The 27,909-nt window shown below is 42.8% G+C and overlaps 1 protein-coding gene across 1 annotated transcript; it reads right to left on the bottom strand.

Moving 5' to 3' along the window:
• Nucleotides 1–12,044: 12,044 nt before the first annotated feature.
• Nucleotides 12,045–26,179, bottom strand: LOC118838879 (chymotrypsin-like elastase family member 2A). The gene is made up of 8 exons (XM_036746252.1): nt 26,140–26,179; nt 24,878–24,966; nt 22,062–22,159; nt 19,753–19,878; nt 17,620–17,756; nt 15,160–15,305; nt 13,674–13,826; nt 12,045–12,062 (listed from the first exon to the last, which is right to left on the bottom strand). The coding sequence occupies exons 1-8, from the start codon at nt 26,177–26,179 to the stop codon at nt 12,045–12,047; spliced, it is 807 nt and encodes a 268-aa protein (XP_036602147.1).
• Between the last annotated feature and the right edge of the window lie 1,730 nt (nt 26,180–27,909).

Genomic DNA, 27,909 nt, shown 5'->3' with positions numbered 1-27,909 from the left:
CTTCACTCAGCATCAGTTCATATAAGTCTTTCCAGGTTTTTCTGAAATCACCCTGCTCATCATTTCTTATAGCACAATAATATTTCATTACATTCATATACCACAGCTTGTTTAGTCATTCCCCAACTGATGTATATTCCTTTGATTTCCAATTATTAGCCACTACAAAAAGAACTGCTGTAAATAATTTTGTGCAAATAGGTCCTTTTCCTTTTTTTTTGGATGTCTTTGGGATATAGACCTAGCAGTGGTGTTGCTAGATAAAAGGGTATGCAGAGTTTTACAGCCATTTGGGCATAGTTACAAATTGCTCTCCAGAATGATTAGATCAGTTCATAGCTCCACCAACAGTGCATTGGTATCCCAGGTTTCCCACATCCCCTCCAACATTATCATTTTCTTTTTTTTTTTTTGTCATAGTAGCTAATCTGATAGATTTGAGGTGGTATCTCAAGGTTGTTTTAATTTGTTTTAATTTAATCAATCAATAGTGATTTAGAGCATTTTTTCATATGACTATAGATAGCTTTGATTTCTTTGTCTGAAAACTGCCTCTTCATATACTTTGACCATTTATCAGTTGGGAGATGGCTTGTATCCTTATAAATTTGATGCAGTTCTCTACATATTTGAGAAATGAAGCCTTTATCAGTGATACTTCCTGTGAAAATCCCCCACCCCAGTTTTCTGCTTTCCTTCTAATTTTGGTTGCATTTGTTTTGTTTATACAAAAACTTTTTAATGTTATATAACCAAAATTTTCCATTTTCTGTTTTGTAATGCTCTCTATATCTCCTTTGGTCCATAGATCAATACAGACATTTTTAATCAATACTTACTGGAATCATGAGCAAGGGAAGATTGTGATATGATAAAATATAGTTGGGGTTAGCATTCTACTGAGTAGAATGAGCCCTAACTCCTTCAGATAGGACAATAGTCACTAAAAATTTTGTGAATACCCTTATAGGACTATTCTTCCAAAATGACTCAATTCTTCTTTTCCCTTAAGTGTTCTTACCCAGTTGATCTCAGGTGATCTGAAGTAATCAATCAAAGGGACTTCCTCCCTCTGATCACAGGTTCAGGAAATGGGGAGAGACCAAATGATCTTTGGTGGGTCATAACTCTAATCTCTTCAGGGCAAGGCATGGGTCTTAATCATAACTGAGGTATTTTTCATTCTAAACTGAATTATTCCCTTAATCTGACCTCCTGGGCTTTAGATTTTCTTTTTGACCTTTTACCTACTTTCCTAAAAAAAAAGGGGTTAGACTTAAGGGAAATAATTTTAGTGGAGGGTATTGTTTTCCGGGAAATTTGTTGATTGAAAAGTTTTGGTGAGTATTGATAAAGTTTTCTTTATCCAGGGAATGGTGGAGGGTGCTTCAAACGAGAGAAATGTCTGTTTCTTAATTTTTCTAGATTAAATGCAAAGGAAGTTTTTAAACAGGCTGCCACATTACCTTGTATCTATGTTCTATATCTCTATATACAGTTAAATCTTCCACGTCTTGGGTGTCAGGGGCACAGTGCCACCATAATCTAAAAATCTGCATAAAACTTTTTGGCTCTCCCTTTGTACCAGAGAAGTCTGAATTATTATGGTATTAAAAGATAAAATGTGTTGATATTATGTAATAGTATGTATACATTTTATATGTTTCTGAGTTTCTAAACTTTTCCTGTCGTCTATTGGCCTTCATGTGTCATCTATGGCTTCTGCAAAACTTCCCCCAAATTCCCATTTAATTCTTTATGCTGACCCACAATATATCAAAACTGATGGGGAAAGTCATGGTGTAGAAGGGATAAACTGTATGTACACAGGGCAGCTATGTGGTGCAGTGGATAGAACGCCAGGCCTGGAGTCAAGAAACCTGAGTTCAAATCCAGCCTCAGACATTTACTAGCCGTGTGACCCTGGGCAAATCACTTCACCCTGTTTGCCTCAGTTTCCTCCTCTGTAAAATAAGGTGGAAAAGGAAATGGCAAACCATTCCAGTATCCTTGTCAAGAAAACCCCAAAATGGTATCACAAAGATTTGGACTGAAAAATAACTTAATAAAATGTATGTATGTGCTATCTCCCTTGGCTAGATTGTAAACTTTTAAAGAGTAATTGTCCTTGTATCCACGAGCCTAACACTGTGGCTGTTACATAGTAGACCCTTAATGAATGCTTAGAATCAAGCCTTAGATCTTCCAATGGAGATAACCTACTATCAGTCTCTCTCATCTTCATTATAAAATGTAGGGAGAATCTTCAAGCCTTGTATGTGGGTGAAAGGTAAGCAGGCTGGTACCCTAACCCCCACTGTGTATGCTTGTTGAGCGTAATGGCTGAAGAACACGGTCTGGATGAGTTTGAGCCTGGGCTTCTGGTTGTTCTTTTTGTTTTGTGTTCCTTCAGTTAACATGGGTGACTGCAAATTAATCCTGAGATGGCTATGTCTAGGCTTGAAGGCCACCTTGGTAGTTTGAGAGGTTCTCTGGTTTGGAGCTCGCTGAAGGCAAAGGGAGTTTCTGCATTGAAGAAGATGACCACCAGTATGGGGAGGAGGACTGGCCTGGCCTAGCCTTGTTTTCAGGTCCAGAAGACCTGGAAGGAACTGGTTGGACAGTGCATCACTGAGGTCCAATGATGGGAAAAGAGAGGTAAGGAGATCACCATAGGTGTTGATGTCTCCTCCATTGTGACTTGCTAGTTGGGGGTGTGTGGCTGCCATGCCCATTTTATAGGTGAGAAAACTGAGGTGCAGAATGGGAAGTGATTTATCCAAAGTCCTTGTTGAAGTTGGGACTGGATCTTAATCTTCCATATCCTAGATCTCTCCTCACCTTTGAGAGAATTTGTTTTCCTATAATGTTCATACCTAATTATTAAATTAGGGTTGAAGCTTTTTCTCCTCCGTTTCTTCATTGAAACCTAGCTCCTGTGTGCAAGTGTATTAGGAGGGCAGAGTTTATAATCTCAAAGAGGATCATAAACATGTCTGAAAGGTTCGGAACCGCCGGATATAAGAAACTCTCAAAGTAGAAGGCAGAAGAATCAAAACATTTATTTAGGCTCCACAGTAACCAACCCATGAACCAGCAACCCCATTTTGATATATTGATCAAAAGCTTCCAGGCCCAATAAGTACGCCTTGAAAGAGTAACCAGGAGGCTACAGAGAAGCATGATTGCATAAAGCAAAATCATGTTTCCCCCTCTATGGTAATAAGATTACCCACTGGCCTGAAGTCTTTGTTCAGCTTTCTCCCGTAGGTCAGCTCTGCTACTGGCAGCTCCTGCTTCAGCTGTGTCTGTGGCTGTGGCTGTAACTGACGTAACTGTCGTAACTGCCTCTGTAACTGCCTCTGGCTCCAACTGTCGCTGTAACTGTCGCTGTAATGGCCTGAAGTCTTTGTTCAGCTTTCTCCCGTAGGTTAGCTCTGCTACTGGCAGCTCCTGCTTCAGCTGTGTCTGTGGCTGTGGCTGTAACTGACGTAACTGTCGTAACTGTCGCTGGCTCCAACCGGAAAAGGAAAAGAGAGGATCTTCAAGCTGTCCTCTCCCCTCTTATAGAGTTTTTTTGACATCATCAAGCACTGCCTGAACGACCAGGGCCGATTGGTTCTTGACTTGGCCCCTCCCCCTAGCATAGCCGTTAACACCTCCCCTCAGCCAGCCCCATGACTCATCACACAGGAAGTTGTCTGCTTCCTGGAATGCTCTTTGGGCTTCCTGCCCCGGAAGAGCAAGCCACAGTGTCCAGAGGCTCAATGAGGTAAGCTGAGTCATTCAAAGAAAACAAAGGCCATTCTGGCTACACTCCACCCCTTGTTATAGGATACATAATCTAATCAGCCATGTATCCTAGAACATACATTGTGATCCAATTACAAAGGAAACTAAAACATATCATTCATTATAAAGCAAAACATATCATTTGGTGACATTCCTAAATATTGGTTTACGATTCAAATGTGATCCACCCCTAGGTCCCAGCAAGATAATCTTTTTAATCAATCATCCCCAAAATAATTATTAATAATTCAAATGTCCACCCCTAAATCCTTGTATCCATTACATAGGATCAATAATATCATAACAATAAAACAACACAGCAAGGATAACACAAAATAAGTAAACAGAACACTATCATCATTTCCCCCCCCCTTGAACGATTGGGGCTCAAAATCTTGGGGTGAGGGGTGAAGGTCTCATTTTCCATAGCTTCTTCATGCTGAAATTGGATGTAGAGATGGCCCTGCCCCCAAAAAGTCCCATTCCAGAGGTCATTTCTTTAACAAGCTGGCAGGAATTCCAAGAATGCTACATGCTTAGGCAGTCACCGGAAAGTGCAGGGTGCTTAAGCCTGAAGGAAACAAAACTAGCAACAAGGTTAGCCAAAACAAAGGACAAAAAGAATAGTCTGTGAATCTATTATTATAACCTATTCACGGTAAAATATATGGTTCAGGGGTACGATTTGGTAATTATTTTCCCCTGAATAGACAACTGTTACAGTGTTGTCCTTCCCATGGGCTATAACTTCTGCAGCCTTTGGAATATCATCTGGCTTCCGTTTTACCCATACCTTAGCTCCTGACTTTATTCTATCAATGGAGCAAGACCCTTTTGCCCCTCTAGTAGTTATTTTGGGAGGAGGGTCAGTTTTCACAAAGGGTATTTTTTCACAGGGGATAATAATGACTTGAACCATCCTATCATTTCTATAAAATTGTACAGGTTTTTTACCCATATTCTGGAGTGTCACAACAATTTCTTTTTGATAATTAGAATCTATCACTCCAGCCAATACATGTATTCCTTGAGCCGCTAATCCTGGTTTAGGTAATATCCATCCAAGATGATTCTTGGGGATTCTCATACATACTCCAGTAGGGGTTTTTCTTATCTCTTTCCTATTTAACCTAAAATTCTCTATACAATGTAAATCATATCCTGCTGAACCAGGTGTTCCTGGACTTGGTAGTGGGACATCTTCCCTCACAGTCCAAAATTCAATGTTTTGGATCTCACATGTTTGCTGTTCTCTGATCTGCAGATTTGGGGTCATCATTCTGGCTAGAGGTGTACTCCCCCCTAAGGGCCTATTATTCAAATTACGTAAGGCAATAGACAAATTATCCTTCCAATGTCGATATGAATTATTTGAGCTTAATTTTCTCAGCTGTTCTTTCAACAATCCATTCATTCTTTCAATTAGCCCAGATGCTTGTGGGTAATATGGAATATGATATATCCATTCTATATTATTCAACACACAATATCTTTTCACTTCTTTGCCCTTGAAATGTGATCCATTGTCACTTTGAATCTGCATTGGGGTTCCATAATATAAACTTACAATATCTAGAGTTTTACAGGTGTTTTTCTGAGTTGCGTCTTTATAAGGACAAGCCACTAGTACACCTGAATAGGTGTCAACACACGTACATACATATTTACATCCTTTATCCTGGGGTAGTGGGCCAATATAATCTATCTGCCAAATTTGGGCTGGAACTTTTCCCCTTGCTATTTCTCCAGTAACTATCCTAGGAAGAGTTCGTTCTTTTTCTAATTGGCATATACAACACTCCTCTGTTATTTGTTTTAACAACGCATGAGAAATACTGATACCTCGATCCTGTGCCCATCGATGGGTGGCCTGGACCCCTAAATGGCCAGCAGTCTGGTGGACCCATCTTGCTAAGGCTGGGTCATCAGTTGGAGTCGGAGTAGGGACAATACATTCAGTAGCAATCTTTGCTAGTCGATCCGCATGTGCATTGTACTCACGTTCTGGTGTGGTCAGGGTTGCATGAGCATCAACATGAAAAACTGACAGATCTGTAACCAAAGACATGTCCCATATATTTTCCCATAACTCTTTACCCCAAACTTGTTTGCCATGAATCTCCCAATTCTGATTCCTCCATATAGGCATCCACGTAGCTAATCCATTAGCTACCGCCCACGAGTCAGTAAATATATGACACTGTCCTCCTTTCTCTGCTCTGATGGCCTGATGCACTGCCATCAGTTCAGCATATTGGCTACTTCCACCTATCCCAGAACTTTCCAGAGTTCTCCTTGTACAGGGGTTATAGGCTACTGCTTTCCAATGTCTCTTCTGTCCTAAATATTTTGCTGTCCCATCAGTAAACCAAGCATGTTTCTTCTGTTCTTCATTTAGTCCGTCATATCCATTATTCCATTTCACTAAGGATGGTACCATCTGTTGCCTAGATTCAAGGGGCTTTTCATTGCTCTCAGTATCAATGTTCGCCACAGATTCATGTAGAACAGAAACTCCATTTTTGCCTGCTCTGGACCTATTCTGAATATACCACTTCCATTTGATTATGCTTGCCTCTGGTGCATGTCCAATTCTGTGAGAAGCTGGGGTACTCATTACCCAAGTCATAATTGGAATTCCAGGCCTTAATACCACTTCATGACCCAGAGTTAGTTGCTCAGTTTCTACTAAAGCCCAATATGCAGCTAACAGCTGCTTCTCAAAAGGTGTATATTGCACTCCAGATGAGGGCAGTTTCCTTGACCAAAAGCCTAAAGGTACACTTCGGCTTTGTTGTTTTTGCCACAGACTCCAATTTGCATAGTCATCTTGTACAGTCACTTGTAACTCCACTGGCCCATTTTGCATAGGCCATAAGTCTAGAGCTAATTGAATAGCAGCCTTTGCTTCCTCAAAAGCTCTACTTTGTTCAAGTCCCCAGTCAAATTCATATTTCTTTCTGGTGACTTTATACAAGGGTTTTAAAATCTGTCCCAAATGTGGGATGTGGTGTCTCCAATAACCAAACAGCCCTATGAACTTTTGGGCCTCTTTCTTATTGGTAGGGGTGGGAAAATCCTGGATTTTTTGTCGAGCTTGTGGGAGAATTTCTCGCAGTCCTCTATTCCACTGTATCCCCAAGAATTTTACAGTTTGAGCTGGCCCTTGAACCTTTGCGGGGTTGATTTCCCATCCTTTGCTTTTCATATGGTCAATTAATAATACTAAACTCTCCTCCACCTCCTTTATATTCTTTCCCTGTATCATGATGTCATCTATGTAATGTGTAAGCTGTACACCAGGTAACTTTAATTCATCCAAATGTTCAGCTACAATCCTGTGGCAAATAGTTGGGCTATGAATATATCCTTGCGGCAGGCGTGTAAATGTATACTGTCGGCCTTGCCAAGTAAAAGCAAACTGATTCCATTGCTTGGGGTCTATTGGGATTGTAAAGAAGGCATTGGCCAAATCAATAACTGCATACCAAGTCCCTTCACGTTTTTGTATTCTCTCTATTAAAGTAACCGTGTCTGGGACAGCAGCATACAAGGGAGGAGTCACTTTGTTCAGCTGTCTATAATCTACTGTCATCCTCCATGTTCCATCTGATTTTCGGACTGGCCAGACAGGGTTGTTCCATTGAGTAGTTGTAGGGACTAACACTCCTGCCTCAACACATTCTCTTATAGTGTTGGCAATTTCATCTTGCCCACCTGGCACACGATATTGCCTCAAAGTAATTACTTCAGAAGGTTCGGGCAAAGTGATTGGATCCATCTTGATTTTCCCCACTAAGACTGCATTAATGCCTATTTTCCTCACAGCAAATTGGTATTTCCCTTCAGGTAAATTTAAGGTCATACCCTTCAAAATGTCTATTCCAATGATGTATTCAGGAATAGGCACAATAACCACACTATATTCTTTCTTGGGCAACTGTCCAATTTTCATCATTAATTTAACTTGTCTGGCTGATATTTCAGTCCCTCCTAGTCCTGTAATGGTAATAGGAGTTCCATGGCTGAACTTGTCTGGATTTCCATAAATAAGGGTGGCCTCGGCCCCAGTATCTATTAATGCCTCAGTTACCGTACTTGACCCATTTTTCCAATATATGGTCAAGTTAATGTGAGGTCTACAATCCAGCCTGTGTATTTCCTTAATTTGGACTGGGGCTCGGCCTGTTCCCTAGTATTCCCTTTCATGTGATTCACTTGGGTTTGAAGGTCCAACATCTGTAGTATTTGCAGGAGCAGTTCTTATTTCCCTATCTCTCCTGTTATCAAGGCCTTTATCTCTGTACATTCTATATAATTCATTGGTTGGAATTCCATCTATCATTTCAAAACCTACCCCTGCTCTCAATAAAGCAGTAAACATTTCTTTCCTTGTTACTCTCCTTTGGCGCCAAGTTTGCTGGTTATTCACCCTTCTCTCTCGAGGAGATCTATCCCTTCCCCAGTCACCTAAGTCATATAACTGTAAAATCTTATTTATCACTGTTGTAAGACGGCTCCCTACTTCTCCAAGTAATAAATTCAAAATTAGTTGTTTATAAGCAGGGGGAGCTGTCCTAATTATTAAATTCCTATGAGGCAGTCCCATTGGATCATTGTAATATTTGTCTGAGGTTCCTATCATAATGGCAGTCTTCATTACCTCCTCCTTTAGTCTCATGATACAATCTCTAAGTGAATACCAGGGTCTGTGCTCAGTGGGCCACATAGAATCAGTAGCATATCTCTTATTGCATCCCACAGCGGCTAATGCCAACAGAGTAGTCCTGCTATCACCATCTCCTTGCTGATGATGTTCCCTAAAAGCTTGTTGAACTAGAGGATCATGGCTGATACCTATGAATCTCATGCAGTCTGTCCCATCTACTGATATTCCACTGGCCCCTTGATCACTGAGTCTTACCATCCAAGATATCAATGGTTCTCCTATTCTTTGGCTGAATCTACTCAAAATATCTGTGACCTCTTGCGGTGAGAAATCTTCCTGAATTTCCCTTGTAACTGAATCTTCACCTCGGGTTTCTGTCTTCCTCCTTTGTATGGGTCGAGCCCTTGTCTGATCATTTAACCATCTCCTATGCTCTGTGTGAGGCACATCCTGAACCCCAGTAGTGTTTTGTGCCTCAGCCTCTAACATTGTCTCATTCTCTCCCCACTCACTTCCTCTGCCACCATGGCTAGGACGAAGCAGGCAGTCAGGCTCTTTCTGGGCTGGGTTGAAATGCACTCTGGGCTTTTTTGGTCTCCTGTTGCTCTTAGCCACATTAATAGAAAAGTTCTCATTTGAGTCAGTTTGGTCTCCTGCTATCTGAGATTCCCCTTCTTCCTGTGGGGTAGGAGTGCCCCCATGTCTTTCACTTAATCTCAATCTTTCGTATACTAGCCGGTAGGCTGATAACACTATCCAGCTTTGCCTAGATAGTGATGCCCCTGACTGAATCCCAACTTCTCGTAAACACTTTTCCAAATCCCTAGGATCTCCTCTCCGTAGCCTTGGTTCCCAGTTTTCACAGGGTCCAGCTTTTTTAGCCAATTCTTTTGCTAGGGAGGAATAAAATGGATCCTCCCATCCTGGGATATTCATCTCTTCCTCTGGAATTGTTCTGCTTCTAAATAGAGATCTTATACCTAGCGATCCCATCCTGGTCGCCAAATGTATTAGGAGGGCAGAGTTTATAATCTCAAAGAGGATCATAAACATGTCTGAAAGGTTCGGAACCGCCGGATATAAGAAACTCTCAAAGTAGAAGGCAGAAGAATCAAAACATTTATTTAGGCTCCACAGTAACCAACCCATGAACCAGCAACCCCATTTTGATATATTGATCAAAAGCTTCCAGGCCCAATAAGTACGCCTTGAAAGAGTAACCAGGAGGCTACAGAGAAGCATGATTGCGTAAAGCAAAATCATGTTTCCCCCTCTATGGTAATAAGATTACCCACTGGCCTGAAGTCTTTGTTCAGCTTTCTCCCGTAGGTCAGCTCTGCTACTGGCAGCTCCTGCTTCAGCTGTGTCTGTGGCTGTGGCTGTAACTGACGTAACTGTCGTAACTGCCTCTGTAACTGCCTCTGGCTCCAACTGTCGCTGTAACTGTCGCTGTAATGGCCTGAAGTCTTTGTTCAGCTTTCTCCCGTAGGTTAGCTCTGCTACTGGCAGCTCCTGCTTCAGCTGTGTCTGTGGCTGTGGCTGTAACTGACGTAACTGTCGTAACTGTCGCTGGCTCCAACCGGAAAAGGAAAAGAGAGGATCTTCAAGCTGTCCTCTCCCCTCTTATAGAGTTTTTTTGACATCATCAAGCACCGCCTGAACGACCAGGGCCGATTGGTTCTTGACTTGGCCCCTCCCCCTAGCATAGCCGTTAACACCTCCCCTCAGCCAGCCCCATGACTCATCACACAGGAAGTTGTCTGCTTCCTGGAATGCTCTTTGGGCTTCCTGCCCCGGAAGAGCAAGCCACAGTGTCCAGAGGCTCAATGAGGTAAGCTGAGTCATTCAAAGAAAACAAAGGCCATTCTGGCTACAGCAAGGTTAGCCTCTGAAGGACCTGGCTGATTGAGATGAACCCTAACCCTCAGGGAACATGCTTTTCAGCCTTAGGCAGGACTTCATTCAAGCAGCAGACCTAACTTCTGTTTAGAGTGTAAACAGAATCCAATCTGGACTAGTTCTTACCTAGGGAAATGGGCCCTTGTCCTGCTACCCCTCCATTAGAGTTTAGGGTGACCCAGGTCATGAAGAGGCAAACCAACCAGAGTGGTCTGGATGGAGATGTATCCCCCTGTCCAGAAGGCTGGAGGTGGCTGAGTCTCAAGATGCAGCTGCATTATCAGAAGGAGGAGCTGAAGACTTCTATTCCACCTCCTCATTAAATGTCTACCAATCAGGATTGATTTTCACATTTCAGGGGCATTACCCTTTACAAAAGTATTTAAGTCTTCATTGTCATCATGGGGAGGTCTTTGGTTGCCAGGAGTAACTACCGGCTATCAATTTATTGATTATTAGCTAGCGTAATTAACAAATTTATTAATTACTCAGAAACTCTTCTCTTGGGTTTTGTCATTTGTCACACCTTCTTGGCTGTCACTTCCTCTTTTGTCCATTAATCTTCATTACATGAAACCCCAGAGTCAATCTTAAGAAGTGGAATGAAGTAGTGCATCTCTGCTCAGCTCTTCCTTTTAGAATTTTTATCCTTCAAGCTCTAGTTCACGTCCCACATCTTCTATGAGGCTCTCCCCCACCCCAGTACTCTCTCCCTCCCCACCTTTATCAGGAGCACTTCATTCATCACTCCCTTGACCCCTTTATTCCAGCCTCTGACACTTGCTAGTGGTGTGTTCTGTGGCTTGTAAAGAGGGGAGTTGGGACTAGAACCCAGTGCTCTGGAGCCCAGGCCTTCTCTTAGGTCAGAGAATTCGGAGCAACAAGACCTTAAGTATCATCTAGGCTAACCCTCTATTTTTATGGAGGGGGAAACTAAAACCCAGTGGGCATGAGTGATTTGTCCAAGGTAACCCAGGAACTGAGGAGCAGGGCAAGGATTCAAACCAAAGTCCTTTGTTTCTAGACCCAACACTCTTTCCACTTCATCACATTGTTCCTTTGTAGTAATCGTCACCATCATCACCATCATTGTCACCATCATCATCATCACTACCACCATCGCCATCGCTATCACTGTCATCGTCATCATCATCACTAACATTTCTATAGTGCCTACCATGTGCCAGGCACTGTTCCAAGTGCTTCACAAATGTCATCTCATTTGATACCCGCAATGATCCTGGGAGGTAGGTTATATTATTATTCCCACTTTACAGTTAAAGAAACTGAGGAAGAAAGAGGTTACATAACTGCCCAGGATCACAACTTTAGTAAGTATCTGAGGTCAGATTTAGCTCAGGTCTTCCTGACTCTACGTCATGTGCTCCATCCCCTGTGCTATTGGCTGCCTAATGTATTGTTTCTTAAAAAGCTTCATGTGACAAAGGTATTGGTTTGTCCTCTGGAATGTTGGAATCAGCCTGCAAGGGGAATGCGTCAGAAACCATGGGTGCCATCTCAGTGCTGCCTGTGACCAAAGGACTCACTTTCCTCTAGGATCCCTGGAGGGGAAGGACGTGATGTTTGGCCAAGAACCCACTCCAACTACATCAGTTAGTTTCTGTTTATATCTATTTTATTTCCTTTTCCCTTTACAATGGGCCCATTTCCCAGGATGCTCTGGTTAGTATTTTGCAATCACCTGTGGAAGATACAAGAGAGGAGTTCAGGAAGGAAGGAGCTTTTCTGGCTCTCTGCCCTACAAACTTGTCTATCGATATCAGAAGGCCCAAGCGGGCAGCCAGCTGCACTTGGAGGATTTCTAGTATTTTCATAGGGTGGGGAAGTAGACAAGAAATGTTTCCAGCTTCCATTTACTCTTCTTATCTTGTAAGTCATGGAAATTCTCTTGGTCCAATGGTCCCCTGCAATCTCTAGTCAAGATCATTCTTTTTCTTTTTAAAAAATTTTATCTAATTTCATTTTAAAAAACTATGTCACAGTCATTTTCAAACACTTCTCTTTTAGATCCCTTTCTTGTGAGACATTGTTGTAACAAAGATTTAAAAAGCAGTTCTGCAGTAGTAATCAACACATTAACTATGTTTGCCAGAATATGCAGTTGTCCATACCTAGTCTCCCACCTCTGCAAAGAATAGAGGGATGGGCATTTTCTCAACTCTTCTCTGGGAAAAGCTTGGCCTTTGTAATGTCATTTCCTTCACTGAAAGCTTCCTAAATGTTTAGGTCTGCCTCCATTATTTTAATTCTTCAATGATTTGATTTTCTCCATCAAAAATTCTCTTGATGTTCAAAAGGTTATATGTATTCATGTGTTCAGAGGGTATTGCAGATGATGACAATCAGGGCTTTTGTGCCACTGAATGGAGAGTCCTGAGCCCAAGGTAACAATCTGTATCATGAATTCCATTCTTTTCTCCTCCTCTATCAAGCGATAATCTTTGTCGTAACATTTTATGATGTCAGGTTACTTCTGATTCTAATAGTTTATGTTCTCACATTTTATATTATGAAGTCCCACTTAGGGCTGACATTCTCTGTCCTAAGAGCCCTCCCAGCTCTAACATTCTGTGTTTTAAGGACAGGACCCTCCTAGTCTTGACCTTCTGCATTCCAAGGCCCTCCCAGCTTTGATATTCTGTATTCTAAGGACCCTCCCAGCCCTGAAATTCTGTGTTCTAAGGGCCTTCCCAGCCCTGACATTCTGTGTTCTAAGGCCCTTTGTGCTCTGACAGTCTATGTTCTAAGGGCCCTTCCAGCTCTGACATTCTGTATTCTAAGGCCCCTCCTAGCTCTGACATTCTGTGTTCTAAGGGCCCTCCCAGCACTGACATTCTGTATTCTAAGGCCCTCTGTCCTCTGACAGTCTATGTTCTAATGGCCACCCCAATTCTGACATCTCCACCTCTAACCTTACATTTTCTAAGGCCTTTTCTAGCTCTGATCTTCTGTGCTCTAAGGCCCTCCCATCTCCGACATTCTCTTCTCTAGCGGTGCCTTTCACTCTTCACATTCCATGTTCAATGGTTCTTCTTAATCACTGAATGTTCCACTTCTAGGTCCCTCTGAGTTCTCGCAATCTGTGTTCTAAGATCTCTTCTAGCTCTAATGTTCTTTGGTTCTTTTGTATGACTCATTTCCTTCCCTTCCCTCAGGACTAAACTACTTTACCAGAAGGCAGAATGGCTGCTCTGAAGACCTCACATGCCCATCTTTCCATGCATGTGTTCATACTGTGGTCAAGGAAGCAGAGCAGGGCTCTGGCCTTGGGAAACAGGTGGAAACTTCTTACCTTTTCAATCCAGTCATTGTAGTTGGAGACCCGGGTGAAGACAGAGGGTTTCTGATAGTAGTTGCAGCCAAGTGTTGAGCCAAAGCTCACGACACCGTGTACTTCCCAGTGACCATCATCTGCTTGGCAGTTCAGTGGGCCACCAGAGTCTCCCTGAGGGGAACCCAGGGTTCAATGAGATTGGATTAAGGGTCTTTGGGGGGATGTCTTAAATAGATATAAATTGACTTTTCCAATAAGTTCATAGCTTGTCTATACAACACAAATCTTTATTTAATGTATTTGGTTGTAATACATACCATTTTGGCTCTGGAAAGGGAGAAGCCAATGGAAGAGGTGACTCCAGCATGGTAAGGCTCTAATGTGAGGCTGGAGTGGGTGTTCTGTCCTTCAGACAGCATTATGAAAGGGTTCCTGTTCATCGCCATGGGCAGAATGACTAGGACTGGGCTTTGAGGGATGTGAAAGAGTCCCTGGCCCTCTAATATCTCCCTCAGCAGCAGGCCTGACACTTTGTCTAAGTTTGACCATTCCTTTGGAAATGTGGTTGAAATGTCAGAATTTCTGGGAAATTCCTTCTCAACCCATTCTCAGCTATTAACACCAAAAAATGTAGGGCTTAGGACCATAGTCTGAGAGGTGGACCTTAAAGGGCTTCTCCTCCAATCCCTTTATTTTATAGTTAAAGAACTGGAGACTTGGAGTAGATAAATGACTTAACATCACAGGGTAAAAACTATGATAATGGCAATGATGATTGTATTTGCCAGTACTTGTGAAATGCTTTACTCACATTATCTCATTGGAGCCTACCAATTGAAGTCATTGAAGCCAACCTTTGTGAGGTGGACCCTACAGGCATTCTTTGTCCTCATTTTAGAGATGAGGAATCTCAATGAGATGAAATTTTTGCTGCTGTTATTGAGTCTTGTCGGACTCTTTGGGACCCCATTTGGGGTTTTCTTGGCAAAGATATTGGAGGAATTTACCATTTCCTTCTCCAGCTCATGAGATAAACAGGGTTAAGTGAACTGCTCAGGGTCATGCAGCTGGTAGGTGGTTGAGGCCAGATTTGAACTCATGAAGATGAGTCTCCCTGAGTCCAGACCCAGTGGTCTACCCCCTGTGCCATCTAGCTGCAAGATTAAATTGTTGTGCTGTAAGTTGCATGGATTCAAATCTTTCCAGCAATCTTTGTGTCACTGTCTCTCTTGCTTGTAGGGTTAAAATTGTAATGTTGGGAAAGACCTCAGAGATTGTACGGTCAAGTTTCCTCCTTTTTCCAATAGGTAACAAACCCAGGGAGGTTGTTTAAGGTCATAGAGACAAGAAGATACAGGGAGGCTTTGGGGCCAGGTTCTAATTTCCTGGCCAACCAGCTTCTCATCTATCTGGAATGAAACAAGTGTGGCCCTGTGTGACTCATTTCTAGTCAGGGAATGGGGTGTGTATGGGGAAGGGAGATCTGCCCATTTTCCACACTTACGTTGCAACTGGAGACCACCCCATCACCACCGGCGCACACCATGGTGTTTTTCACAGAACTGCCCCACCAGTTGGAGCGGGAGCAGGTGGCATAATCTACCACTGGCAAGAGAGCCTGCTGCAAGATATCTGGGGCAACTCCATTGGCTGGAAGGAGAACAGAGAAAGAAAGAGTTCATGGGGAGGAGGTCTCATGACAAACATGGGCCTCTGGAAATTACAGAAGCAGCAAATGACAGTGTGAGGAGGAGAAAGGAATTGTAGGAAGGAGAGGGACCTGCCCAAAGCCACTCTTCCAGTGAGTGGGAGGAGCTGGGACTCAAACCCAGATCTTCTGAAAGACCAAGGCTCTTTGGATTCCCAGGATCAGGAAAGCATCCTTCAAATGTCTCCAGCATAGTTTCCTCAAAGGTTACAAAATGCCAACTGTAATACTAGTAGTTTGCATTTCTGTGGCACCATAAGGTTGAGAAGTTCTTTCCTCTTGGCCCCACGAGGGAGAGTGTGCAAATATTCTTAACTCTGTTTTACAGATGGGGAAATTGAACCTCAGAGAGAAGTGCCTCCTTTAGAGTTACAGCTAGTGTATGGCAAAGCAGGGATATAAATCCAAATTATCTTTCTCAAATTCATAGGATCTTATACTTATGGCTAGAAATTAACTTAGAATCAATTCTTCTCATTTTACAGATGAGAAAACTGAGGCCTGTGTGTGTTGGTTAAAGTCACATAGGTAGTGAGCATCAAGAGGTTACGACACAGAAACATACAGAAGTATGGGCTTCTGACTCTAAGTTATGGGGAAGGTGCCCATCTGCCTGGATAGAGGAAGAGTCCTCTCCAGAAACTCCCAGAGGACTGATGAAATTAGGAAGTCTGGTAAAAAACAAATAAACAAGGAAAACAAAAACCCCAAAAAGAAAACCTCTGACTTCAAAGACCGTGTTCTTTCCACTGTCCTGCTCTGCCTTGTCAATCTTGGAGATCCCTTCCAGTTTTTAGTCCCATGAGGGAAGCTTTACCAGTGTTGTTGCCCTGTTTGGCTCTGTGATAAATGAGGAAATAGAGGTTCAAAGACCATAGGGCCATAGGATTTAGAGTTGGAAGAGATAGTTGGTCGTGGAGTCCAATCCCCTCATATTACAGGTGAGGAAACTGAGGCACAGATTGAGAGTATGACTTGTCTAGGACGCATAGCTATTAAATAGCACAGTTGGGATGTGAACCCCTATATTCTGACTACTAGCGTATGCTCTTTCTCCTTTTACCACGAAATTGGTGTGTATTTGTTGCATTGTCATCTTAGTTAACAGCTAAGTATCTTAACATTAGGTTTCAATTTCACCTTTTAATGGCACCATTCATATAATTAGTATGGGATTTGTATCTCTTTCCAAGACCCCAGAGACACTTATTCAAGGCGAACCCAGGAGATATGATTTCAACTGGGGAGTTATTGACATGTAATGGAAGAGACCTGAATTGGGACTGAATCCAGAGGACCTGGGTTCAAATTCTGACTGTTATCTACAATTTGATGACCTTGGATCAGTGACTCCACTTCCCCTGGCTTGTTTCCTCATCTGGAAAATGGCGGAGTTAGAATTGTTGGCCTCTGAGGTGACTTCAGCCAAGAGTGTGTTGGAGTTAGCTCTTGCTGGCTTCAGAGTGCCAATTGTTAAATTTCCAGTATGAGCATTTATATCATGGAAAGAAGCACATGTTATCTATAAATTAGGGTTAGATTTGTAGTTTCGTCAATTGTCTAGACTTAAGAAAGTGCTGGAGAAAATGTAAATACTACAGCTTAAATTTAAAAGTGTGTTCTTCCTCCCACCCCCAGAGAGCCAGCTTTTAAGCATTTACCAGCCCATCTGTGCTTCCTGCTTCAGATCCTATAGAATCTTCCTTCTACAATTGTTCCTTCCTTAGTGACACTGACCTGCATTCCTGACCCCAGAATTGCATATCAGAAGAAGACCAGGGATGCCCAGAGTCAGGTGGAAAAGTGAAAAAGGTTGATGGACCCTGAGAAGCTTTGCAGGGTTCCTGGGGCCCTGAGACCAAAGTTAGGAGATCAGTGACTGCTCTGGATTCCAATCTAGGTCCATGTGGTTTAGCAGGATGGACCCTAGGTTTGTTCTCAGAAAATCTGGGCTTAAACCCCACCTCTTCTACACAGTATCTTAGTCATTTCCTCCTCTCTGGCCCTTTATAATGAGGGGAATCACCATTACACTCTCCAAACCCCTTTCAGCTCTAAATCTTGGGGTGACTTTCTCCACCTTATTTTAGCATTCTCTGCTCTCTGTCACCTTTCTCCAATTGGCCTTGGAGATAGAAGTGGGGAAGAGAGCCTCCCAGGTCTTTGGCCTCCTTCAAATGATTGAGCGAGGACTGACTCCTTTCCTTTTAGGAGCACGATCCTGCTGTCGCTTCCCACATCTGGTCTCCCACTTACTTTGCAGCCGTCCCCAGCCTGTGACATAGCAGGCATAGTTGTTGGGCAGGATAGTACCAGCAGCAGGCAGGCAGGCCAGCTGAATCTTGTCACTCAGAGAGACAGAGCTGGCCAGTTTGACCATGGCGATGTCATACCTGAGTGTGAGAGAGAGAAGGGAAAGTCTGAAGAGCTGACTTCTGTCCAGCTTCATTCCCCAATTTAACCTGAGTTCACTCCAACAAAATGGAGCCAGCCCAGAGTATTGTGCTCTCCGCTCCATTAATCCTGGATGGATTGATGAAGCCATACCTCATTGAAACTCTTGTATACACACAACCATCCACACACATCACATCCACACAGAAGATGGTCAAAGCAGGGGTGCAGTGCAACCTGCATTGTTGCAGGAAGTACTTGTATCCATGAACTCACAGATCCACTGGAAAGTGGGGCTTGGAGTAATGGTGATCTCTAAGCACTTAGAGGGAATGTTTGTAATGTAATTGGAGACTATGAGATCAGTAGGTCTCCCTGACTCTTGTCCCTTCCTTCTCAATTCTATTGTTAGGCCATGGCCAAATGAACATGGCTAAAGCACTGATTTCCTTGGGTGCCTCCTTACTTAGAGACCTTTGGTGGCAGACTCCTTATCAGAGAATCAGAAACCATCAGAGCCAAAAAGGACTTTGGAAGTCATTCAGAGGTGTCAAATTCTCATGCCTCATGGAGAAGCAAAATTCCCTGGTGCATCTTAAATCAAATTAAAATGCAATCAAGAAACACATTGAAAAATAACTGGGAATTGGGAAAAAAATAAAAGTATGGTGTAACCTATTAATTTGTGATTTTCTAAGTCAATATGACACTGGCAGGCATCCATTTCTACTTAAATTTGACACCACTGAAAATTTCTAAACGACAAGAAGTTCAACACAACAGGAGGCAGTGTGTCACAGAGAAAAGCCTGCCTGGACATAGAATACTCTGACCTAAGGGTCAAAGGACCTGAATTCTAATCCTGGCTCTGTCATTTACTACTTGTGTGTACAAATCACTAAAATGTCTCTATGCCTCAGTTTCCTCATATGTATAATGAGAGAGTTGTAGTAGATGGCCTCCATGGTCTCTCTGGCTTTCTCCTGGTTAGAATACTATGATTTTAAGGGACAGGGTTTTATTCCATTTGGGGACAGTTGTCAGGGTGAGGAAGCATTTTCTAACATTGAGTCTAAATGGGATTGTCTACAACTCCATCCACACTCTCTCCTTCTGACCCCTGCTTTAAGACTCTCTGGCTTCTTTTCAGACTCAGCACATCTTACTTTCTGCAGGCAGCCTTTCCCAGTCCCCTCAGCTGCTAGTGCCTTCACTGCTGAGATTATTTTCCATTGCATCTGTATAGATCTTATATACATCTAGGTATTTGCATGTTTGTCTTCCCTATTAGAATGTGAGCTCTGTGAGAGCAGGGACTGTCTTTGCCTTTCTTTGTATCTGTAGAACTTGGCAAAATTCTTGGCACATAGTAGGAGTTTAATAAATGTTTGTTGACTGACTTCCATGAGACAGAACTTCAGATAGATAAAGCATTTATCAAATGCTTCAGATACTGGAGACAGTGGTCACATCTCCCCAAAGTTTTCTCTAAGCTGATATTACCAGTCTGATAAGTGATCCTTGCAACATGTTAAGCGAATAGGATATTACTTATTAGATCTGTCCTACAGGGGTGTTTGCCCACATGATGTTTGAATTGGTTGGCTGCTGAGGTTTCTCTCAGCCCTGAGATTCTGTGATTTTCCTTCCTAAACAGTCTCCTTCCTATCTGGTTACTCTTGTCCGGATATGCTGTAATTTGTCAATGTCCTTCCTAAAATGTGGCTGTAGATGTGACCTGTGATCTGTGGTCTGTCTAGTGGGACTATCACTGCTCTTATTGTAGACATTTTCATGCATTCTTTTCCATAATCCCATTAACTAAGTATATTGTCATCAGAATTCATCTGTTCCATCCCTAGGAGGTTAAGGCACTGGGCAGAGGGCATCTTCTTCCCAAGAGATTAGCTGTTTCTTCCTTAGCCTTACTGCTTCCCATAAGAACCCCTTACCTCTTCCCAATTCAACCCAAAGAACAAAATGCCCATAAGGTACCCATTGGCAAGCTGTTCGTTCCAACGCTCATGGACCACCAACTTCGAAACGCTGACAGTAAGACTTCCTTCCTCACTAGAAGACAGGCTGTGTTTCCCAAGTTGCACTCGGTAGGTCCTAGAGGAGCTGCAGAAAAGAGAAGGGGGAGGGCAAAAAGTCAGCTCTTCAGGGAGTGATGGTCATCGGGATCATAGACAAGCATTGCGGTTTTATGTCTGAGACCAATCTTTGACCCTCACAGGTTCCCAAGAGCCCTGAACAATTTGAATGAGGACTATTTGGTGGACTCTTGCCCTGTGTTTTCTTCAATGATTCTGGGGAAAATTTAAAAGACTTGTGATTTCATGGGTATGGTGCATCCTCTGCTGATCCAAGAATTCCCAATGCTTCCATATCCTGGAACAGTGGTTCTTAAACCTTGTTACATGATAGAATCCTTCAGATTAAAAAAAAACTCTGGCCAAGCCAAATCCTCTAAAATTATTATTTTTTAATGTTTACTAAGAAAAAACCTATTTAAATGGGTGGTGCAGTGGACAGAGCTGGGCCTGGAGTTGGGAAGACCTGAATTCAAATCTGGCCTCAGACAGAAGCTGTGTGACTCTGGGCAAGTCATTTAATCCTGTTTGCCTCAGTTTCCTCATATTTAAAGTAAGCTGGAAAAGGAAATAGTAAACTACTCTCATATCTTCACCAAGAAAACCCCAAATAGGGTTATGAAGAGTCAGACATGACTGAAATGACTGAACAACAACAAGAAACAACATGAAGTTCATTAAACAAACAAACCAAGCTTTGGGTGTTTCATGGCTCCTTGTCACATGGTTTGAGAAACATTGTCCTGGGAGATGTTTTGGTGAGTGAGTGTCCCCAGCCTAAAAAGCCTTGCTCAGACTGAGGTCATGGTGTAGTGGAGTGACTGATTTTGAGTTTGGGATCTGGGTTTGAATTCTGGCTTTGACACTTACTAGCTGTGGGACCTTCACCAAACCACTTCTCTCCTTGTAGCCTCTGTTTCCATATGTGTAAAACAAGGCAGTTGGACTAGAACTGGGGGTCCTTGACCTGGGGACCATGAATTTGTTTTGAAAAAGATTTTGATAACTGTATTTCAGTATATTTGAAATCTTATGTACTTTATTTGGTCCCTTTAAAACATGATTCTGAGGAGTTCATGAGCTTCATGGTAGATGATCTCTAAAGTCCCTCCTATTGTATGGTCAATGAACCTATGCTCTGGTGCTGAGCTTTGGCTGGCCTTCAGATTATGGACAACCTGTCCATTCTTGGCCCTGAACTTGAAGTTTCTAGAATTTGAGAGGACTGGCCCAAGCAGGTCTGCTGTCATGGCCTTTGAGAACACAAAGCCATGTCTATACCAAAAGGAAACATTGGAAGGGAACTTAAGTGGAGGAATCAGAGAGAGAGAAAGAGGGAGAAAAAGAGAGAGACAGAGACAGAGAAGAGAGAGAGAAGGAGGAGGGAAAGAAAGAGAAAAGAGAAAGAGAGAGATGGAGGGAAGAAGAGAGAGACAAAATGTGAGAGAGTGAAAGAAGGAGAGAGAGAGGAGAAGGAGGGTTGGAAAGAGGAGAGACAAAGAGAGAGAAAGGGAGGGAAGAAGAGAGAATGAGAGAGAGAGAGAGGAAAAGAGAGAGAGAAAGAGAGAGGAGAACACAATATTTTCCCTTTCTTGACATGAGTAATACTATTTAATAACATGCCTCCATTTCAGTGTAAATGGGCAGTCCAATCTAACTGTTTTCTGCCTTTCTTTACTCCTGGTTATGGAAGAAGCCCAACTCAAAGACAGAGTCAACCTTGTCTCAGACCACCGAGGCCAATGAAAGATTAACATTAAGATGTCTGTATCTCTTCTTCTGAAACACAAACTGTCCCCCAAGCCCAGTGGCTAATTGTTGGGGAATCCAGCATGAAAATGTATTTTTTGCATGCTATAAATATTGGTGATGGAATGGCTTGTATTCAGAAGCCTACTTGCCCTACAGAGATGCCCTTCTCAATGTGCCAACTGGTATTTCCTTCTGTCTTGGCTTGGAACTATGAATGAAACACAGCCTTTTTACTGACTTGTACCCTAAGTTGCAAACAGTAAGTTGTTCCCTGTCCCCTCACAAAAGAATTTAATTCACTCTAGGCAAGTCACTTATTTATTTGCAAGTTTCCTTTAAAGAGTTTAAGTTAAACAGACATACTGGTGATCAGTTTGATCATTCAGGCCCTAAGTGCCAGAAATAAGTGTTTCCCAATGGTGGGAGATATAGATTGGATAGGAATCCTGGAAGAGTTACCTGATGCAGTGAGCAGCTGTCATTACCCAGTTCTGGTCTATCAGAACTCCCCCACAGGTGTGACTCCATTTACCATTGGAACTGTATTGAAGAGAGGCCTGAGTAGAAAACACAGACTATAAAAGTGCTGGGAAATCTAGGTGTATGCCAGTCAGTCAGCCAATAAAACATTTTTAAGCACCTACTATGTGCCAGGCATTGTGTTAAGTGCTGGGGTACCAAAAAGGGCAAAAGACAGTCCTTGCCTTCAGGGAGCTTGCCATCTAATAGGGGAGACAGCATGCAAATAATGTATAAACTAGCTCTACACAGGATAAATAGGACATAATTGACAGAGGGAAGCTAATAGTACTAGCAGGGGTTGGGAAAGGTTTCTAGTAGAAGATTTCGGTTGGGACTTGAAGGAGTTCACAGAAGCCTGTAGGCAGAGATGAGGAGGGAGACCATTCCAGGCATGAGAGACAGCCAGAGCAATAGTCTGGAGCCAAGAGATGGAGGGTCTTGTTAGAACAATCAGGAGGCCAGTGCCAGTGGATCAGAGCATATATTGGGGAGTAAGGTGTTAGAAGACAGGAAAGGCAGGAGGGTGCTAGGTCAGGAAGGGCTTTGAATGCCAAAGAGAGGCTTTTCTATTTGGTCCAGGAGGTGATAGGGAATGACTGGGTTTTACCGAGTATGGGACAGTGGAGGGGAGTGTGACATGATCAGACCTGCACATTAGGAAGATCGGTTTGGCTTCTGAACGGAGGATGGACTGCAGCCCCTCAGGAGGTGATTTAACTAGTCCAGGTGTGAGGAGGTGAGGGCCCTGCCCCAGAGCAGTGGCATCTGCTTTCCCCCTTCTCTTCTCCTGAATAGAATTCCCTTCCCTCTGAGAGTTGGGGCTGCCTCATCCCTCAGCCATTTGAGTGACTTGGTTTTGTCATTAATCAGTCACTCAATTTAATAAGCACTAATCCAATGCCAAGATCCTTAATATCTTCCTTCTGTGCAACAGCTCAGTCCTACTTTCCCTTCCTCCTTTGCTGCCAGTTCTGCTGGTGATGTCCCTACTCCTTCTTCTTCATTGGAAATCTATCCTTTGTTCCATACTTGCTCTGCCTTTCATAAGAGCTCCTCAGGGCATGACCTCATTCAGGCAGAGCAAACTTCTTAGGGCACCTAATTGGAATGTCTTTGATTGGTTCCAGAAGATGTCTAGTCCTTGGTCATATCTAGTTAGGCGTTAAGATTGTAGTTGTTGTTTCTCCTTCATTCTCAAAGAAGAGCATTGGATCAGCAGGTGATGCCATGACATTCAAGTGAGTTGGATTTAAATGAGGGAGGGCTGTGCACACTCACCAGTCTCAGTTTCTCCCCCAGAGCCATCTGGGTCTAGTGGCAAGCTATAGATCAGGACAACTAGAGACTGTCCAGCTTAGGAAGGATATTAATGAAGTGGATGATCATCCAGGATAGGGAAGAGCCTACAGCTTGGGAATCAGCTGAAGGAATCTGAACTTTTAGAAGAGAAATTTTCTCACTTGATAAATGTATCAGGATTTAGTATCCTGACAATTACTTTAAATGGGGTGATTTGATTGATTTATTCAACTGATCCCACCTTACATTACACACACACACACACACACACACACACACACACACACATGTAGAGTGTCCATCCACCATTGAAGCCAACCTGGGTGGTGATTACAGATTGTTTATAGATTGTAGGCAAGGCTAAAAACCAGGTCTAGAAGATTCAAGTTAGGTTCCAAGGAAGGAAAATATAGAGAACATGTGAAAACCATAGGTTATAGCTTATAACCAGGATTCAGGAGCAAAGAATATATGGAATTCTATAATCAAGCTAAAGAGGTTGGTCAAAGCCAAGCACAGAGATCCTTTGATAGACTTCCTGCTTTAACAGTATCTGGTGGCTAACTTTCTAGATTTGATTGGCCTGGAGGAAGACTTTGACTGTTGACGTGAAACACCTGGAAGACTGGGCCTTCCAGGATTCTATATGAAAGACTCCTTGAAATCAGTGATCTGTCTGATGGGGCTTTGGAGTCCTGTCATCCAGAGATGTCTATAATCATCATGGGGTTTATAGCCTGGCACTATGACTGAAAGCTTTGGGAAAGGTTGGGAGGGAAGGGGCAACATCGTTTGGTGGAGATGGGGACAAAGCTGGGGATGACAGATTTCAGACATTTGTTCAGATCCAAATATTCTTCCTACCTTTTTAAAGGTGGTAGGGGTGGCAGAGGGCATGCGCCTGACAGTGGTCCAAACGTGGAGACAGGAAGGGCTGCTCCATAGTGTAACAAGGGAAAGGGGAAAGGCTAATGGGTTCCCCAGTCACCTCTTTGTGCCCCCCACCCAAGTGATCGAGGGTGAAGTAGGACTCAGAAGCTTCCCATCCTACTCTTGTGTCTTTGCTTAAACAAAGGCGTGTCTAGGTAATGGCCGTGAGCTCTTTGGGAGCTTTGGGAAAATGGGAGAACACCTGAAGAATAAGCAATGATAAAACATTATTGTACCTAATGTTTAAGACAGCAGCCATTTCCTTCTCCCTGTGCATCCTGCTTCCTGCCCCAACCAATTAAATCAATAAAGCAATTACTGTATAGCAAAGCCTTACTTAAATGTGGTTTAAGTTATCACATAATAATTGCCTATAAGAGTGCTTTTATAACATTAGTAATATGTGCACTTATAAAAAGGTACTTAGAAGTCACCTTCTGCCAAGATGTGGAGTACCCTAGATGACAACCCATCCTGCCTAATCCTAATTCCAGGTAGGGCTGGGGAGGGGGGGAATTACTGACCTGCCAGGGCCAACTGTTGGGCTGCACATCTTCACCTCCAACAACCCTCATTACATTGGGCTGGTAGGTGGGGACCCCACAGCCTAGAGCTAAAACACAGAGGAAGAGTTAAAAAGACCAGATGAGATATCATCAAACCAAGCCACCCCATTGGCCCACATAGCCACATCATCTAGCCGTGGCCCTGACCCCACACCTGTGATGATAGAATACACAGCCAAGGAGGGATAATGGGAGGTGGTCTTGACCATCTCTCTGACTTGATACCCAGTGATTCCTTGGAACTCCTCTCTAGTTCTTTATGCCCCACAAGACTGATAACCATGGAGGGGAAAATGACCAAGAAGCGGTGACCCATGTGATAAGGAATGTGGGAGACTAGAACCCAGAAGAAAGTGACTGAATGACAATAATTCACATTTCTATAACACACTAAAAATTTCTATAACATACTAAAAAGTACTTTGCTCATCTTGCCCTTTGACATAGGTAGTGTACTATTATGACCCCCATTTTACAGAAGGTGACACTAAGGCACAGAGAGGGAGGGAAGTGATGTGTTCAGGTTCACACAGCTAGCAAATACTTACCTGGGATTTGAGCTGGGTTACTCCTGATTATAAATCTCACCTAATGGGAAGGTGAGATTTTCCACATAATGGAAAGATACTAGATTTGGAGTCAGAGAATTAGGTTTGAATTCTGGCTCTGTTGGTTCTGACCAGTTTGACCTGGGGTTAAGTCACTCCCTCTCTGGAACTCAGGTCCCTTGTCTATAAGGGAGGGCATGGCATGAATGAGGCAGTCTGGTACATATGTTCTCAAAGGGTGGTCTCTGAGACTCTTTCAGGAGGTCAATGAGTTCAGAATTATTTTTGTAATAATATTGACGTTTTATTTTCCAACCTGGTGAAAATTAATAAACAGCACTCACATAAGCTCTATGGGGTAGGGAAGTCCTCCAAAAATTTTTAAAAATAATTTTAATAGTATAAAGGCTTCCTGCAACTGCTGGATTGGTAGATAAAGAGCCACCCTTGAATCTGGATGACCTTGATTCAAATCCCATCTTAGAGACTTTCTGTGTGATCCTGGGCAAGTCACTTAACTTTTTTGTACCTCAGTTTCCTCATCTGTAAAATGAGGAGATTGGATCCAATGGTTTTTTCCCTGCTCTAAATCTGATGATTTTTCTCTCTGCTACACCACACTAAATATTTCACTCCCTGCTTCTCCCAGTCCTCTCCAGGCACAAGTTTTACCTCCAGCCACCAGCGCTGAGACCAACAGGAGCTTGATCATGGTGCCTCCTTAGATTTCTTTTAAGACTGAGGAGAGGCCGAAAAGAAGGTCTTACTTATACTGGAGCTCTTACTACCAGCCCAAGATATGCACAGAACACAAGTGGGGTTTTTCTAAGGATTTGATGAAAAAAAAGTGTTTGTCCATTTTTTTTTCTTCTCATTATCTGCTACCCACTTCCTTGGAAATATTTAAGCAAAATATTAGGATTGGACCGTCAAGCTCAGATGCCACCTGCTTTGTGAGACATGATGGTATATGTTTGGGGTGAAAATAGGATGACTTTATATCTTTGAAAATACATATTAACTAAACAGAAAAAGATGATTAAAGAATTGGGCATGCATTTTAAAAAGCCCTGTAAATTAACAGATTAACTAGCTTATGAGAATCACAAAGGAAATTTGAAAATTAGAGCCGAATTGGCAGATGAGAACAATTTGTTCCAATGGCCATAAAGGCGGCTGGAGCAGGTGCTCTGGAGCTCTTAGAGCTTGGTCAGACATTGAAGACTTCAAGGTCATCCACTGCATTCCAGGCCATAGCCAGTTGTCCTGACTTTTTTCTTGCTGTTGAACTTCAATATCTCTGGAAGAGAGAGTGAGGGTGACGATTATGAAACTCTGTCTCACTTATATCAATTTATGCACATGTTAAGACATCACCCTCTTTTGAAAAGGACAAACAACAACAGGGGAAGTGCATTGTTCTTTAAAAACACAGAAGGACGCAGTGAGTAGAGCACTGGCCCTGGAGTCAGGAGGACCTGAGTTCAAATCTGGCCTCAGACACTTGACACACTTACTAGCTGTGTGACCTTGGGCAAGTTGCTTAACCCCAATCGCCATGCCTTCCCCCCTGCAAAAATAAATAAATAAACTTGTAACTCACCTGTAAAAAAAAAACATAGAAGGAGTTTAGTGTGAAAATGAAGGAAAAAAAGGATCTGAGGAAGCAGAGGTGAATCCTGTGCCAGATGATGGAAAAACACGACTTAGAGGAAGAGGGGAAGAGGGGAAGGATTGTTGAATGCCTATAGGTAAGAAATAAATGTGAATCTCTTCTATAAGCATGGGGAGCTGGGCTCTCCTTAGAGGAAGGAGCTGGACTCACTGAGGAGAAAGCATCTGTGTGTCCTCTGAAGGGTGATACAGGAATTCCATAGGGGCTATTGAGGGAAAGATCAGCCAGTAGGGGTCCAAGCAAGAGAAGAATAGTGGTGACTCCCTGCTGATGAGCATTGAGGCAGCTGTTTATCTACCTGTTGTTGAAAACAACAATAAAGGAATCTGCTTGTTTCCTGGGCATGTATCCAAGATGAGACAGAGAATCTTTTAATATCTGTCAAAACAGAAGACTGTCCAATTCCAGCGATTCCTTTGGACAGAAACTGTATTTGTAGAATGAACCTAGAAAGCATCACCACTGTTCATAAAATCTTGGATGAGAAACTGACAACCACAGGTGGTATTATCTTCCTAACCACCATTAGACCAGAGTTTCTTAAATTTGTGTGTGTGTGTGTATGTGTGTGTGAAGCACCCCCTGTACTGTTTGATGAAGTCTGTGGATCTCTTCTCAGAATAAAGTTTTCAAATGCACAAAGCAAAATTCACAGGATTACAAAGGAAATCAATTATATTGAAATAATTATAAAAATATTTTAAAAGAAAGTTCACGGTCCCCACCAGGAAGGCCCACAGCAGTTTTTCCTTCTCAACGGACACCAA

Source organism: Trichosurus vulpecula, chromosome 2 (genome assembly GCF_011100635.1).
Source record: "Trichosurus vulpecula isolate mTriVul1 chromosome 2, mTriVul1.pri, whole genome shotgun sequence".
NCBI classification, from domain to species: Eukaryota; Metazoa; Chordata; class Mammalia; order Diprotodontia; family Phalangeridae; genus Trichosurus; species Trichosurus vulpecula.
This window is presented reverse-complemented; position numbering and strand designations above follow the sequence as displayed.

Bases quoted from the DNA above. Each gene is read 5' to 3' on its own strand.
- LOC118838879 (XM_036746252.1), bottom strand. From the start codon at position 26,179: ATGATCAAGCTCCTGTTGGTCTCAGCGCTGGTGGCTGGAG. The intron at 24,967-26,139 runs GTAAAACTTGTG...TCTGTGTTTTAG, and splicing joins CTCAGCGCTGGTGGCTGGAG to CTCTAGGCTGTGGGGTCCCC. The intron at 17,757-19,752 runs GTACCTTATGGG...TCTCACACTCAG, and splicing joins AACGAACAGCTTGCCAATGG to GTATGACATCGCCATGGTCA.